Source organism: Typopeltis vanoorti, chromosome 20, assembly GCF_054136105.1.
Source record: "Typopeltis vanoorti isolate ZY-2024b chromosome 20, IOZ_Tvanoo_1.0, whole genome shotgun sequence".
NCBI lineage: Eukaryota > Metazoa > Arthropoda > Arachnida > Uropygi > Thelyphonidae > Typopeltis > Typopeltis vanoorti.
In genome coordinates this window covers 99,615,189-99,631,098 of record NC_143568.1, presented here as the reverse complement: position 1 = coordinate 99,631,098, position 15,910 = coordinate 99,615,189, and the positions used below count along the sequence as shown (strand labels likewise).

Below are 15,910 nucleotides of genomic sequence, written 5' to 3'. Positions count from 1 at the left end.
TTTTACACGTGGATCAAAATCAATTAAAGTTGCAGGAGAGTGACCAGGTGCATTATCAATAATGAGCATAACTTTAAACAGAATTTTTTTTAAACTCGCAATAATGTTCAACTTCGGGTATGAAGTGATGACCAAACCAGTCTTCAAAAATAGAAGCTGTCACCCAAGCTTTAGAATTCGACTTCCAAATCACTGGCAAGCCAACTTTAGATTTTTTTTTTTTTTAGAGCTCTTGGATTTTTCGGAGCAATAAATTAAGAGAGATTTTAACTTGCAATCACCAGCTGCATTTCCACCAAGCATCACTGTCAACCGGTCTTTGGAAGCCTTAAAGCCAGAAAACGTTTTTTTCTTCACGTGCGATGAAAGTTCTCTTAGGCATCTTTTTCCAGAACAAACTGGTCTCATCTACATTAAATATGGTTTGACTGCTATAGCTACCTTCCTCAATGATAGCCTTAAGTGTCTCAGGAAAGAAGACGTAGCCTCTTTATCAGTGCTTGCCATCTCTCCACTCTCTGTGATGCTGTGCCAGTTACAGCAATTTTTAAATCGGTTGAACCAACCATTACTGGCCACGAAATTTTCTTCTTTGGCCACTTCTCCAGCTTCTATTTTAGCCTCTCAAAAATCAGCTTGGCTTGGCTACATATTGTCGTTTGATGAACTGGACAATTTTTTACTCTCAGTTGATTATCACACCATAATTTAAGCATTGTTTCCATCTCACCAATAATCCCATGACGTTTACGAATTATTCTTGAATTCAATGATTGGGCATTTTTCACAGCAGTGAGAATTCTTTCTTTATCTTTTATGATTGTTCTTACTGTGGATTCCTGTAGATTGAACTTCTTTGCTAGCTCACAAATTTTCATTCCACCTTCAAAATCTTTAATAATGTTGAGTTTTGTTTCCAAAGTCGATGTTTTTCTTTTCTTGCTAGCTATATCAGAATCGGACTTGCTTCTTTTAAATGACAGTATTATTTTTTATGTGATAAAATTTTTATCAAGAACATAACATTAAACAATCGCAAGGTTTGTAGACTATAAAAATCGTGTATGAATGGAGACAGCGCGAAACACATCATTGCTTGTTCACAGCATGTGTGATACTGACAAATGCGGCTGGCGCCGGAAAGATATGACTAGTGATGAGGTGTGAAGCGGGATGGGAACACGTACATATAAGAAACCATGTAACTCAGGATTCACGTAAGTCGGGGTATTACTGTATTTATATTTTGTATTCTTTAAGCTCTGCAAGCTTTTAACATAGCTTTAATACAACTTTGTTTTTAAGAATATAAATACTAACAAGTTCTTTTCATGGCAGACTACTTTAATTCCTTATAACCTTAATAGTGTTTTTTTTTTTTTTTTTTTTTTTTTTTTTTTTTTTTTTTTTTTTAATGCTTGCAGATATAACATGCTCCCTGGCTAAGTTCAACAGCTTCTTCAAATTTCAACACTTGATCTAAGTTAGCACTGTCCAAAATCCCATAAGCCAAGGAACTAATTTGTGTTTCTCTAAGTTGATCAAAAAAAAAAAAAATAATAATAATATCTATACATAAACCTAAACATAATAAAATATTATGAAAACTTACTTCAAAATATTTGTTCAAGAACATTAACAAATGTGTTTAAAATAGATAGTACAATGATTTTTTGAAAATAAATAACTTGATTATATAACAATATAATTGGTAATTCATGGAAATATTGTGGATGAAGCTGCTTATATACAAATTATGTCCAAGTCAACATTTACTGTGATTCAAATGTCAGTTCAATTGCAGATCGATCCTGTATTTTGATTTGATAAGTTTCATATTGTAAAATGTTTGATCTCAGCTTTATACATAATATCAAACAGAAGTTATTTGTGATCTTTTGTAGACTATTGTAGTTATAAAGCAAAATAGTCTGCAAACAGTTTTTCCCACTATCAAAAATAAACATGTATTTAAAATGTCCAACATTCTTGGAATTCAATTTTTATTTATTTTTTCTTATTCACTCATATTTAAAGGTCAATGCTAAGATCTAATAAAAAGTTTTAATGCACTTGCATCACCAAATATTATTAATGCCACACAGTATACTGTTATGAAACCAACTTTTTACTAATCATGTTCATTCACATAAGACCAAAGATATACATAGGAGAAATCTGATCTTGCCTAAAGATATGGGCATTGATTATCAAAAGGTAAAGGGAGATGAAGTGAGATCTTGCATGCAAAAAATAAGACTAGAATTTAAGAATATTTTATATATTAAGAATATTTAAGAAGCAATGCAGTTGGACAAGGTCATCTTTATCCTATTGAAAAATGCTAAGATTAGTATTTTAAGTCAATGGTTATGAAAACTCTTGAACATGGAATGTATGAGCATTATAAAGTTCAGTAAATGAGGAAGAACTACAGACTAGCCTGCCAAGCTACCACTTTCACTTTTGCATTTAAGTCACTAGTTTCCTCTCTCTCATTTACTATTGTGTTGTGGTTGGATTCTTCACTTTAATCACCAACAAACTCCCTCAACTAGAGGGAGTATGATGAAGAAGCCAGCCACAACACAATAGCAAATGAAAGAGAGAGGAAGGAAATGTGACTTAAATGCAAAAGTGAAAGTGGTAGCTTGGTGGGCAGGCCTCTATTGCAGACCAAAGGCAGGTAATGGTAGCTTGGAGATCTCCTGTAAACTGAGAAAGGCAGAATTCATATTGGTGAAGGTGATAAAGTTGATAATATTCTCCATTATTTTTGAGAGAACTGAGGTGAGAGGAAATGGGATAACAGTTCAGGCTTGTTTCAATACCTCAGGATAGATGATGAATAAGTAGAAGAGATCGTATAGACAAAATAAGATTCTGGACCAAAAGAATCCTGAATAGCTTAGATATCAACAAGTATGATGGAGCATCCGCGCTTAAAAGCACATGGAAAGGCAGAATTCACGTTGAAGTTTCTGAAATAAAAATTATGCAGGGAATGAAAATAATTTACTAATTAAATTATTTAGAAGCTAATGTTTCAGCAACTCAAAGAACAGGAGTTACATGCATGTAGGGAGACAATGGGATTTTCTCCAAAACGATCGCTGATTACTACTGACAGAAGGATAGAGTGGTGAATCAAAATTTATGTACAATTACCTCATCGGTTCTATTCCAGTTCAGCAAATTCTGAAGTACAGGATCTGTATTAAATACAGCCTGGCTTTCTTTTTCCTGATGAAAATGATATTGAATCAAGGCATATTAGCCACTTTCAGGCTGCCCATACAAAATGTACTTTTTGTCCTTTTTCTTCTTATCAATATAGTCCTGTTCTGTTTTCTGTCCAAAAGTCAAGTGCCTTTGATATTGGGGGATACTGCAGACATCTGAGAAGGAAAGATGATCTTGTCATCTTTGATTTGCTCATGAAAGTGAAAACTTTGTCCAGAAATTTATAGACTACCATAATTTTGTGTTGTTTTAGGAGTGAGCCCAGTATCTCTTGTATGTTAAGGATATGTATAGCCTGGATGGGCAAGGTGGGATTTGTTCTTTTTTAAGGAGTTGTAGCATTTTTTCTTGTAACCATTTTTACATGAATAATATAAATAGAGCCTGTTGTTCCAGATGCAGTGCAGATCCTGAGGACAAAACTCACTTTGTCCTAGAGGTTAAAGTTTGAAGTTTGGAAAAATGTGTGTATGTGTGTGCACGTGCACATAGACACATGCATATATGTGTGGGCTTATGCCAGACCAGACACAAGGGACTTATATGATTGCTAGTAATTAAGGTGAGCAATCAAGCCTTCTTAACTGCTATTAATTAAGAATGTTTGAATCACTTTTTCCTCTTCAACAATAAAAGTAATAGGGGGAGTGGATGTTATTTGAAAGAGCCTGTAGGCCATGCAGCCAAATGGCAGCAACATATGTATACCTCAAAAGATCCCATTCAAGAAATTAGTAGTGCAGGGATGGGGGGGGTGAAAATGGGGAGCATACTACTACACATCGAATTTGCTTAAACAGCTGGTTATCACAGTTAAAATACCAATTTAAGGCAGTTCTTAAAAAAAGTTTGCCAATATCAAGGAAGAATATTTTGAAATAGAGCTCTAGAGTATCATCTACTGGTGAAAAGAAACATGCCATTTGACATCATCCTGCCCAGAAGCTTGGAATTTCCAAAACTTTAGCCTCCAGGGCAGAGCAAATTTCATCCTCAAGGCCTGCACTACATCTGGAACAACAGGCTGTGCTACTTACATCATTCGAACAAAAAAGGTTACAATGAAACTTGCTAAACTTAATAAAGAACAAACCCCCACTCCACCCAACCAGACCATACACACACACCTACTCTACAACAGATACTGGGCTGACTCAAAGTTTCCACCTTTCTGAGATAAATCAAAGACAGGCAAAATCATCTTTCCTTCTTAGATTTTGAAAGCATACCTTATCAATGTGAAATCTAGTATATTGGAGACATATAGGATAAACCAGCTTGGCAAGAAGAAAAGTATGGACAACCTAAAAGCAGACTAGCACAACATGCCTTGGATGAAGACCATTTCATCGATGTGGAAGAAAGCCAGGCTACTACACAGATCTCAGTTCAAATCACAGACTGTTTCTGGAAGCAGTTCATGTTCTATATCACACAGCAAATTGCAATACGACTGATGGTATAATGCTATACAAAATTTTGCGCACTGCCTGTCATCCTATAAGCAGGATCACTATGGAGAAGACCATTGTTGCCCTCCATACGTGTGACTCTCCTTGTCCTTGAGGTCATTCCATTCTCAATCTTTGATGAGTGTGGGTGTTTAAAGTGCCTTTGATAATGCTAGCTTGAACTAACAAAATAGTGTAAATAATTCAGTAAATTATTTATTTTCATTCCATTTTCATGTAATTTTTTATTCTAAAAACTTCAACATGAATCTCTACAATAGCTATGGAAATGGATGGACAAAACTGCCCCCCCCACCCCAATCCCCCAGTAGCAAGGGACCAGAAGATTCAACTGCTATTAGGCATGAGACCAGTTTTGTGCACTTGGCCATCTTGATATAATGATCGTGTTTTTGCATCATGCTGCAGTGCATGCTGAGTGAGCAGATGAATTTTGGATTTGAGCTAATTGTGATGTGCCATTTTTTTTTTTTTTTAATTCGCATTTGAAGGTTTTAAGTAGGATGAACAGTCTTCATTCTAGAAAGAATCATTTCAGTTCAGTTGGAACTAGAATTGCATCAAGTGATCAGCTCAAGGAAAGTAGGAGTAGAAATTATGGAGGTCATCTCATTTGGCACCACTGTAGTGCCAAAGGAGATGTAACAGATTAGCTAGATGAAGGATGTTCCATGAAAATGGAAGTTTGGATTAGGTTATGATCTGAGTTACCAAGAGAAGCATAGACATCCACAGTACATTTGGAAGACGAACTGGTGAAGAAATCAAGAGTGTCACAAGTGTAGAGAAAACCCGGTTAATCTAATAAGATGTCTATTTGCCTGTTTAGCAGGATGAAAAATCCAAGTTTCTAGGAAGAAAACACTGCTACCTCTGTTTGAGACCAACGAACCCACTTTCAGATGAAACCCTTATAAAAAATCTTTGCATCCCAGGTATTTCCAAACAAAAGGCATCAGTAATAACAACTAAGCTATGGAGCCTTGAACAGTGGGAAGAAGGCAGGCTAGTTGGATTTGAATACTAGTCTCTAAGACAAAGAAACAAAAAGGTCAGAATATGGAAAGCAAGTCACAGATAGAAATGCATTCAGTAAGGAAATATTGTGCTAAAGCAGATCAAAAATAGGAGATTCAAAGTTTGGTATCCTCTGTATAGGCTCCATCCATGTACTATAAGAAGTTTGGAAAAAAGTAGTATAGAAAGTTAAGGTGGACAATACTTGAGGTGATATATGAAGCTTACATATATCAATAAACAGGCCAGATTTAGATGTAAGTGGAGATATATATTGTTTATGTTCAGAGTTAAGATCTTAAAACACCAAAAAACAAAAAAAAACTAAATGCCTATCAATGTAGGTTTTTTTTCAGATTAATTATTCATATAAATAATAATTTTTAAAAATAAAATCTTCCTTTTCCTAAATTGCTTGCATAAGGAATGTATCCAAATTCTATGCATTTATAGTGTCATACTTCAAAAGTCATACATTAATATAATACATTTGGGATAAGTAAATAAACAAGCTCACCCCATATCATCTCCAAGTACTCCCCCTTTCCGTTTCTTGTACAGATTCCACAACCACTTGAGTCCTTCTTTTTGATATGAATACAATTTGTTATGCAATTCATAATAGAGATAGAATCCCTTAGTGATTTCAACCATATCATTTTGATCTTCTTCTTCTTCTTCATATTCACTCAGATACTCCTTATTTTAAAGAAAAAATATAATGGAGTGATAAGTCATGTACATATAAAATTGCAGTAAAATTTGAAGTATTATGAAATCTGACATAAGTATCAAAAATATAATTACAAACTAATTGAAATTAACAACAGTTATATTTTATAAATAAATTTAATGTTACAAAACATCCAGAAACCTGAAAGCATAGTAGGCTGGTAACTATTTCCATATTATACACATGGAACAAGGATATAATGTCCTGTCTTTGGTCAAATTAACTGTTTTACATCATGAAAGACATTCCATTAATTGCAGATAAAATGCTAGTGGTATTCTGCTCAAATCTTATCTTAAAACTTGAGATTAAGCATCACTACTAGCTTCATATTAACAATTTTCTTGAAAATTGTTCTGTAATTTTTCAAGTCTCTAGTATTGTCAATTTACATTTCATCCTTCTGAAATGTTACACCTAACAATCTTGGAGATTGCATCAATCTGCCTGGATCTCTGCTGTCCTACAAGTTTTTTCTGACAAACACTCACTTTCTAACCTTTCCACTTTCTTCTGTTTTAAGTAACCATACCACATCTAGATGAGCCCTGTTCACACATTCTTTAATGCTAACAACATCTTTGTTGAAAAAAAGTGTTTGTGGTGTTTAATACCGTGAAAAATAAGTCATGAATAACCATCAACACCTAAGCTTATCTGTTAGAATGCCAAGTTCCTTTCTAATATCTTCATTTTTAATATGATTTTGCCACTGATGTCCTCTGTTCATTCTTTTAACTTTTCTCAGAACTTAGGCATGAGTTCTGAGAAAACTTACATAACTGTAGACTACAGTTATGCAAGTCTACTCACGATCAATTGTTATTTCTAACCCAACTTTCAAATATGCATTGCAGTTAAAACTGAACTGAACTCTTTGTTGTATATTGCTGCTTTAGTGTTTTGGCTAATTTCTCTTAGTCCATAAGAATTTATTCATCTGGCTTGCCACCATGCCAACTTTGCTTATTCTGTTGTCTATTTCCATATTTAATTGGTCATCTTCAATCATTGTGCATATTTAAAGAGATGAAATATTTTACTTATTTCACAGGTTCTCTATTGAGAATACAGTTGAAACTTGATGCTTCTAGTTTATAACTTTCATTTTTTATACCAAATTTTACAGCATTTACTGAATTCCACAGGATTATCGGATACGGAAGCTTATGTGGTAAAATGTGTCAGCCTGCAGGAAAGAGTAACATATGATGAATCAAAGAGTAATGAAGACCCATACTGGATTTATTTAGGAATGTATAACATCAAGCTACAAAAAGTAAAGAGCTGAGCTGAATACCTCCAAGTATGCTATCAGGCTTAATATAACTTTCCTTCATAGCATTATCCATCCAGAGGATGAATAACTGTGTGCATGTCTTAAACATGATCCCAACAAACCTTTGCCTGAACTCAACTTTTTCTTAGCCCCTTCTCAAGCATATTTGCATATCTCTTAACTAAACCACTCAAAGTAGTGAGATTTCTCTAATTCTTACAATGTTTTATTTCCCTTTTTGACTGATATTAAAAGTTTTGTTTTATTTCCCTTTTTGACTGATAATAAAAGAGCTCTATTTGATCTTCAGGCATTCTAAATTATGCCGAATACTAATGTAAACTTTTTTTATCTCCACATTTACAACTTTTACTCTACAACTCAAGTACTGATATGTACTCCTTGATTGCATTTAACTGGAATATTTTCGACTACTACTGTAATGTCAATGTTTACCTTATTTAATAAAGTAATTACTCCAGACATCTAGAATATCTATTTTTAGTTTATGTCATCATTACCATGTTATTCCTTTTACAGTACTCTTTCCTCCATTTCTCAGCTATTTCAATAACCTCCAGAATATTTTGCCACTTTATTATATTTGTCTTCTTATTGAAGTATTTCTATGACTGTTATTTAGCAGCTTTACACAACATAGCTTTATTACATTTTTCTGTATATTTTCTCTGTGCACTTCCTGGCTTCTAAGGGACTTTTGATTTTTGATATTTATTCTAAAGGACTGCTTCAACTGCCTGAGTCCACAAAAAAATCCAGGTATTATTTCTGGGCAATTCCCATGTTACTCCTCTTAAAAAACTATTATTTTCACAGCTATTTTTGCTTGTTTTCATTTAGGAGTATCCCTTATTTAAAATACGTTGGCTTTTTACTCAATAATTCTTAGGGTATTATAAGTGTATTTTAAAGGTAAATGTATGCAGATTAATAGAGGACGAAATGTTGCACATACCTTGTTTGGATGTTAGGATATCTTTGTTCTCCATACTTCTGCTGGTTTTTGTTGGGGGGGGGGGGGGCTAAACGTGGAGAGGGGTGTTTAAAAAAAAAAACGGGTTTTCTAATTTATTTTCCCACCTTGCCACAAACACCCCTCTCCATTTTTCCGAACCTCCATGTTTATGGATCCCCCCCCCTTCTTAACAGCAGGAGTATGGAGAATGAAGAGATCCTAACATCCAAACAAGGTATGTGCAAAATTTCTCTCTCTATTAATCTGTATACGTTTACTTTAAAATACACTTATAATATCCTAAGAATTATTGAGTAAAAAGCCAATGTATTTTAAATAAGGGACACTCCTAAATGAAAACAGGCAAAAATAGCAGTAAAATTAGATTTTTTTCATCTTTGCAAACAACTTTACCGCACACCTGTCTGATTTGATACATATTCTTCAGATTTTTTCCAATGAGTTCCATGCTTTGGTTCTTGTTTACAACTTTCATTTTTTAGACCAAAAATAGACAAATATGCAATAATATTTGTATATCGAAGTCTACAGCTTGCTTTCGATTTAGTTTATAGATTTCTTACATATTTTTCTTCTTAATATGATATTCATTTTTATCCTTCTTAAAACTATATGGCGATCACTTAGTATTTCAAATTAAATGTATACTTTTATCTAGAACCAGTGTGAAGATATGACTAGGACTTTTATGTCCTCAAGTGTGTCCTTGCAAAATACCACTCATCCAGTGATTTATCTGGAATAAAGTCCTGGAGAGAAGAGCCATTTGTATGTATCATCAGTAAATCATTCAGAGTGGAAGGATTCACTGATGACCTCAGCTTCCCATTTATTACATTCATTTGACTAAAATCTAAATTCACATGATGACATACTTGCTGGTATAATGGCTACAATTTCAAGCAGTTTTAAGAGAAATGGAGACCTGTCACTATTGCTCATTGTTCTTTCAAAAAAATTTCATACGTTTAAATGCTTCCCACTACCTTGAACTTAATATCACTCTTTCAAATTTACTGAAATTGATGCAAAATTTTAATTTTTGCCATTCCAAAATCGTCCAGATCTTCAGCCCATATAAATGTATGAAATATTGAGAAAGACCTTTAGCACTTTGATTCATTTTCATTCACTCTTTTTATCAAATACATTATTCCTTCAAGGTTCTTTTTTCTTTTTGTTCAACATTAAAATAGCTTTCTACATACTTTAGCTGAATAGCACTATACAGTCCTAGGCTATTTACGTTACCTAAAAATGTCCTTTCAAAATGTTGTGGCACTTCTCTCACTTTTTTCAGGGCACTGAAGGTGCTGTCCACATGGAACTTTGACTGAGTATCTGGTTTACCTTTTGAAAAATCAGTAACAGTTGCTTGAATAAAATTAAAAAATCTTAGAGAAAATAGAATTATTATTGTAAAAGTGTCTTCATTTTCTTTAACAAGCATTCTAATGTTGCATCATCTCCTTTTCCATTGGCATTTTCTTCAAATGTTACAAATGCATTATTATTGCAGAATAGTTGTTAACAAGTGCAGTTTGTGTTTGCACTAATAGACACCTACCTTACTGAATGTAGATACTTAAACTTCAGGATTTTTGTTTGTACCATGGTTGCTACTTTTCTGAATTCATTCAGTATTTTTGGTTAATTCTGGTAAAAAGTACAGCATATACATTAGCATGGTTTCAGCAAAAAAAAAAAGTGAACATCTTTAATAGAAATTAAAACACGAACATTCAAATTATGTGCAATACAGAGTATTGATATCAGATCTACCACCTCTCTTTAATTTTCCCACAAGCCCACTGCCCCCACCCCTCCACTGTCAATATTACCTCTTCATCTATTCCAAGTCCTGCTAACTAATTCTACTCCTCCATGACAAGAAAAGCTTGTATACTTCACTCTCTGTAACTTACCAAAGTACCCTGCAGCTGTTGACTTTTGAAGAGAAACTATGGAAGCAAATGCCTCTTTCAGTTTCCAGATTTTATCTATATATCTCATATAAAAGGACAAATTCCTCCTCATTTGAAATATCTGTAGAAGCAGATATTTCAAATCAAGGAAATAAAAGCAGATATTTTCAATTTTAAGGAAATCAGACTTCAGTCTGATTTCCTTAATTCTTGTTTAATAGCATCAGCATCATAAATTCTTTACATTTTATGCCATTTTGGATCTATTGGGTCAGGACCTGTATCTACATCATGCTTATTTAGCAGGGTTATCAAGTTATTGAAGCAGTAAATAGTTTATTAAATTTAGCTATAATAACAGGCTACATTAAAACGGCCCTTGAGATGTTGGAAGTTTTCCCACTTGGTTATACTCTAAATTAAAGATACCGAGAAATTATACCGGGGGTCTACAGATGGGTACTCTTGAGATTGTCTGTAAAGAGATGGATAGGTATAAAATTGACATCCTGGGAATTACAGAGACCAAATGGAATGGAGAAGGTCACTTCCGGTAAGCTAGTTATTTACTCAGGTGGTGACTCAAAACATCATGGGGTAGCTGTGATACCGAAGACAGCTCAGGCAAGAAGCCTTCTTGGTTATAACCTCATTAATGATAGGATACTTTTTAGAGAATGGTCTGCAAGCCCGAGTGGCTGTACTGGTGAAACCGGATGTAGCGTTTGTGTTCTGAAATCCTGATATTCGCTGTCCTGCCTGTTTGGCCAAAGTAGGACAGTTTACACCTGCAAGGGACCTGGTATACCCCAGGTAGGTCTAGGGGAAGTGGTTGGTCTTTACTATGCATTATGGGAAGGATCATTATCCAGACTGGTTTCAACCTTTATTGAGGTCTCATCAGTGGGAGCCAGACCCAGAGGTGATACTAAGGTTGAAGTAATGCAGAAGTCATATTTTCATTTCAAATACCACTTGTATAGGTATCTAATTTATAGCCCTTCAGATGTTCAAACATTTTAGAATCACTCTTTCACTGGCAGATATCAAAAAGTGTGTTTTCCTAGGTGATTTCTGGCCAAAAGCTTTTTATTTATTTATTTTTTTTTGTGAGAATTGGATGGCTCATGAACTAGAAATATCTCCGCTACAAGTCCTCAAAAGCCTTGTAGTAATCTAGAATTGTAAACAGCATCGGGAACGGTGGATGAGCTGATTGCTTTTAAAGATTATCTGAACAACTTGCATCCCAATATAAAAGTCACTCTTCAACTAGAACAGCACAAAAAAAATTACTGTTCCTAGATATCCTTATCAAAGTAAACAAAGAGGAAAAAAGGTTATCTTTTCCATATACAAAAAACTTAGCACAATGGAAAGATTTTTAAATGCTGCTTCACACCACTATCCATTGCGAAAAAATAGTTATAATTAAAACTATGAGACAGAGCATACAATATATCAAGCAGGTCAATTAAAAGGAATGAACTGCACTATCTGAGAATAGAACCTTGCACTTAATGGTTTTGAACCCAAGACAATCAGAAAAATTCTTAATACATCTCCTGCAACTCCCTTACTTCACCAGGCGTCTATGAGATTCATTGCTCTGGTGGCATTTGCTATGTAGGCCAGACAGGAAGGTCGGGAGAGATCTGCATGTCTAAACACATAAAAGATGTTAAAAAAAGAAGAGAGCATAAATCAGGCCTGGCATTCCACACAACCACTACTGGCCATCAAGTACTTTGGCAACAAACAAAAATGTCATATTGATCATAACTGTTTTACATAACTGCTTTCATCAAAAATTTAACTGCCATAGACTGGGATATAATATGCATACCACAGAATATGATAGCAACAACTAACAATGTTCCAACACACATACAGTAACGAATTTACCATTTGTATTCTGGTTTATCAATTATATGCTAAAGTTGTGAAGTTATCAAAAACATCTAATATGTGTAATTAATTGTTAATAGGCTTTTGTTGTATAAATCTTTTATGTACCAGTAACCCTGATGATGTAATTCTTACGAAACTTGTTGGGTTTTAATTGCTTATTTTATTAAACTCCTTATTTATATTACAATGTCGTCTCAAAACTGAAAACTTCCCACAGAATGTGTATACTTGTCTTATACCAGATTTTTCACTAAACCATCTTCCTGTACCAACCTTGGTTCTAACTGCTACCTTCTGACTTTAGAGATTATAGAGATTTTAGTCCACATTCATTTACTTTGCATATAATAGATTGTGATAAGTGGAAAAAGCGGCCACCAATTTCGATGTTTTCAAACACGGTACTGAAAGCATTCATTGCTGCTCTTTCAAAATCGGTCAAAATTTTTTGTGGTCGAGCTTGAGGAATTTTCTCCAGTAACATGTTCAGCATCTTCACATATATTTCTTCCTTTTTCCCTGGTAGAAGATCAAGTAGACAAAGAAAAGTGATGCCTGAATCATATTGGACATGGATACTATATAACTGATAATATATTTCTGAAACCACTTTAAATGTACCATCTGCTAGCCAAAAATCGTTAACTACAAGTTGATCTAGAAGATTCTTGTGACCAATTAGTATTATACGTTCTGGATCTTCTGCCCTGGAATCATGAATAACCCATTTAGAGTACTTCTCTGGTATTTCAAAATTTTTGTTATCTGGATTTGATGGAATGTTTCCGATTGTTTTAGCTTTGGATCTATTTAATCACCTCGTCATGAAGCTCTTCTTTGGTAAGCACATTTTTAATCCATCTGATACAGTCACTAAACTGTTAGCTATAATTGCATGAGCCGTTGTGCCTGGATTCAACATTTTTCTTTTCATTTGATTTGCAAGTTGATGAACTTCAGATTCAAAAGTCCTATTAACATGACAGTGTTCTGAAAACTCATGGATAATCTTGTTGTCTCTGGTATGGGGCAGCAATCGACAATGTAACGTTCTAAACTTTGCACAACACCAATGAATAATTCCGATAGCAGTTTCACAGTGATGAACAAACTCAAATCCTTTGTAAATTATAATTTGACCACCTTTATTACTGATGCCGTACTCAAAATCAGCCATGGGTAAATTAAAAAATTTAAAAAAATTAATCACGAAATTTATTACATCGCACGTTATAAACTAGTTGTATTACGAGTCACTAAACTAGAACTGAAGAATGCAAGACAAAAATTTACTTATATACCTTCACCCAAACAATTCTTAGAAATTCTTGAGCAGTTCATGGTAATTAACAATTGTCAATTGGTTTTACCTTAGGAAATTATTCCTTGTAAATCTGAGGTAAGTACTAATTAGGGTAGCTAATCACTACTGCATCATTTTGAGTTTCCAACTCAACCACCTCCCTAATCCCCTTGCCCAAATCTGCACTAGTGATTTACCCCTTGCTGGTTATAAATTTTGTACAATTTTTGGTAAATTTTATGTGTAATTTCTTACTTGTGTATTTTTTCCTTTTAATTTTTTTCTCAGTGTATTTTTATCTATATGTAATTTTTTCTACCCTGTGTAATTTCTTAATTTCTTGTGTAAATATTTTCCTATTTTTCCTTTTAATTTTTTTCTTAGTGCATTTTTATCTGTGTAATTTTTCGTTTAATTTCGTAATTTCAAAATTACTTGTGTAAATACACAAGTAATTTCTTACTTGTGTGTTTTTCCCTTTTAATTTTTTTCTTAGTGTTGTTACACCTGATATCTTGAGAATATAACATTCTCAGTTATCATGGTGTAACATGAAAATTAAATAACATAAATAAAAACCCCTGCATGAAAGGAATAATTTAATTAATAAAATATTCTTGCATCCAGTATAAATTGAGTAAAATGTAAAGGTCTATTGTTTGGTTAGAATAACAAAAGAAAAGAATGTATTAAGCTGTATTATGACTAAACAAGGAATTTGTATTAAATAAGTAGCTAACTAAGAATTAATATAGTAATGCGATTAAGAATGAAAGAGTTAAGTACATAAGTATAAAAGAATGAGTCATGAAATACGCTATGTAAGAGGCTACAGATTAAGCATTAAGTAGAATTCTGAGAAAAGGTTTAAAAGGGGGTTAAGATAGAGGCTAACAAGAGAAATAACGGAATATCGCTTAGGGCCTATACCCGGATAGAAACTTCGTTACGAGTTGCCGATCAAGATGACGTATGGTGGCAAAATGCTACCCAATTGGTAGACAGACGGAAAACAAGTAGGAGGCGGGAAAAAGAAGTAAGAAAGGGCGCCGTTAGGGGAGCAGCTATAAAAGGGTTTGTAACCCCCCCCCGTGGCTTTTTTCAAGGAGTAGGCTCTTTTGGGTTTAGGAGGAGACGTTTAGATAGTCAAGGAGGCTTTAGGCCTTTCTGCCTTTTTGCCAGAGGAGAAGAAACGTTTGGATAGTCGCGGTGGTCTTAGTTTGGTTTTCTAGTGGATTTCACGGTGTTCCTGAGTGGAGAGATATGGCTTATATCCTCATGCCACAACAAGGAATCGAAGGTGAGCGGGAAAGCTATTCCCGTATTCCTATGTAGAAAGCGAAATATACCATGGAGTCATAGGAAACTGTGAAAATGTCGATGTCCTCGTTTCGGATAGTACAGCCGACCGCGCAGATGTTTATATAGCCCTGAATTGCAAGAAGATATGCAAGCAAGTTCGTTCGGTAGAAGGTAAAGGCCCGTAAGTGAAGCTAAAGAAAGGTATTGTGAATTTTGTCTTATGTTAACTAGAAGTTGTTTGTGATAGGTACCATTGTCATAATACGGAACTGTTAAAGTGATTAGGGAGAAATTATAATAGGACTTTAGAATTTGATAGAGAGTGTTAAAAGTAAGTTAGCTAGAGTTGATAATTTGTGAATAATTAATTGTCCTAAGAATCTTGAGTGCCTACTATATTGTAAAAGAAAGTTAATGACATAGTTGTGTGTTAATGAAGTAAATGGTTTTGTTAATGTTGAGTTTGATTAGTGTGAATTGAGTAATCAAGTAGCCTGAGGAATTTGAATGCCTAGTGTGATGTGTAGAGAATCGGAATTGTCATAAGTATGTGCTAGAGTAGTTAATGATTTTGTTAGTGTACTTGAAGTTGAATAATCTAATAGTGTGTGGCAATCTAATTTGTCCATGTTAAGTGAATTCATGTTTTTGTATGAAATTTTGTGGCGGCATGATCGTAGTAACTTTTGTCGAATCATAGCCCAACTACTTATTAAGCTAATTTTAGT

At 34.1% G+C, this 15,910-nt stretch overlaps 1 protein-coding gene across 4 annotated transcripts in view; it reads right to left on the bottom strand.

Moving 5' to 3' along the window:
- The window catches only part of LOC150095706 (DNA excision repair protein ERCC-6-like), a 269,923-nt gene that overhangs the window by 223,790 nt on the left and 30,223 nt on the right, over positions 1-15,910 (bottom strand). For 3 of the 4 annotated variants that reach the window (XM_090409872.1, XM_090409870.1, XM_090409873.1), the window contains exon 3: positions 6,250-6,431. In XM_090409872.1, the coding sequence (XP_090265998.1) occupies positions 6,250-6,431 (182 nt within the window). The remainder of the gene's footprint in view (positions 1-6,249; positions 6,432-15,910) is intronic. The other variant, XM_090409874.1, reaches the window with a different exon arrangement.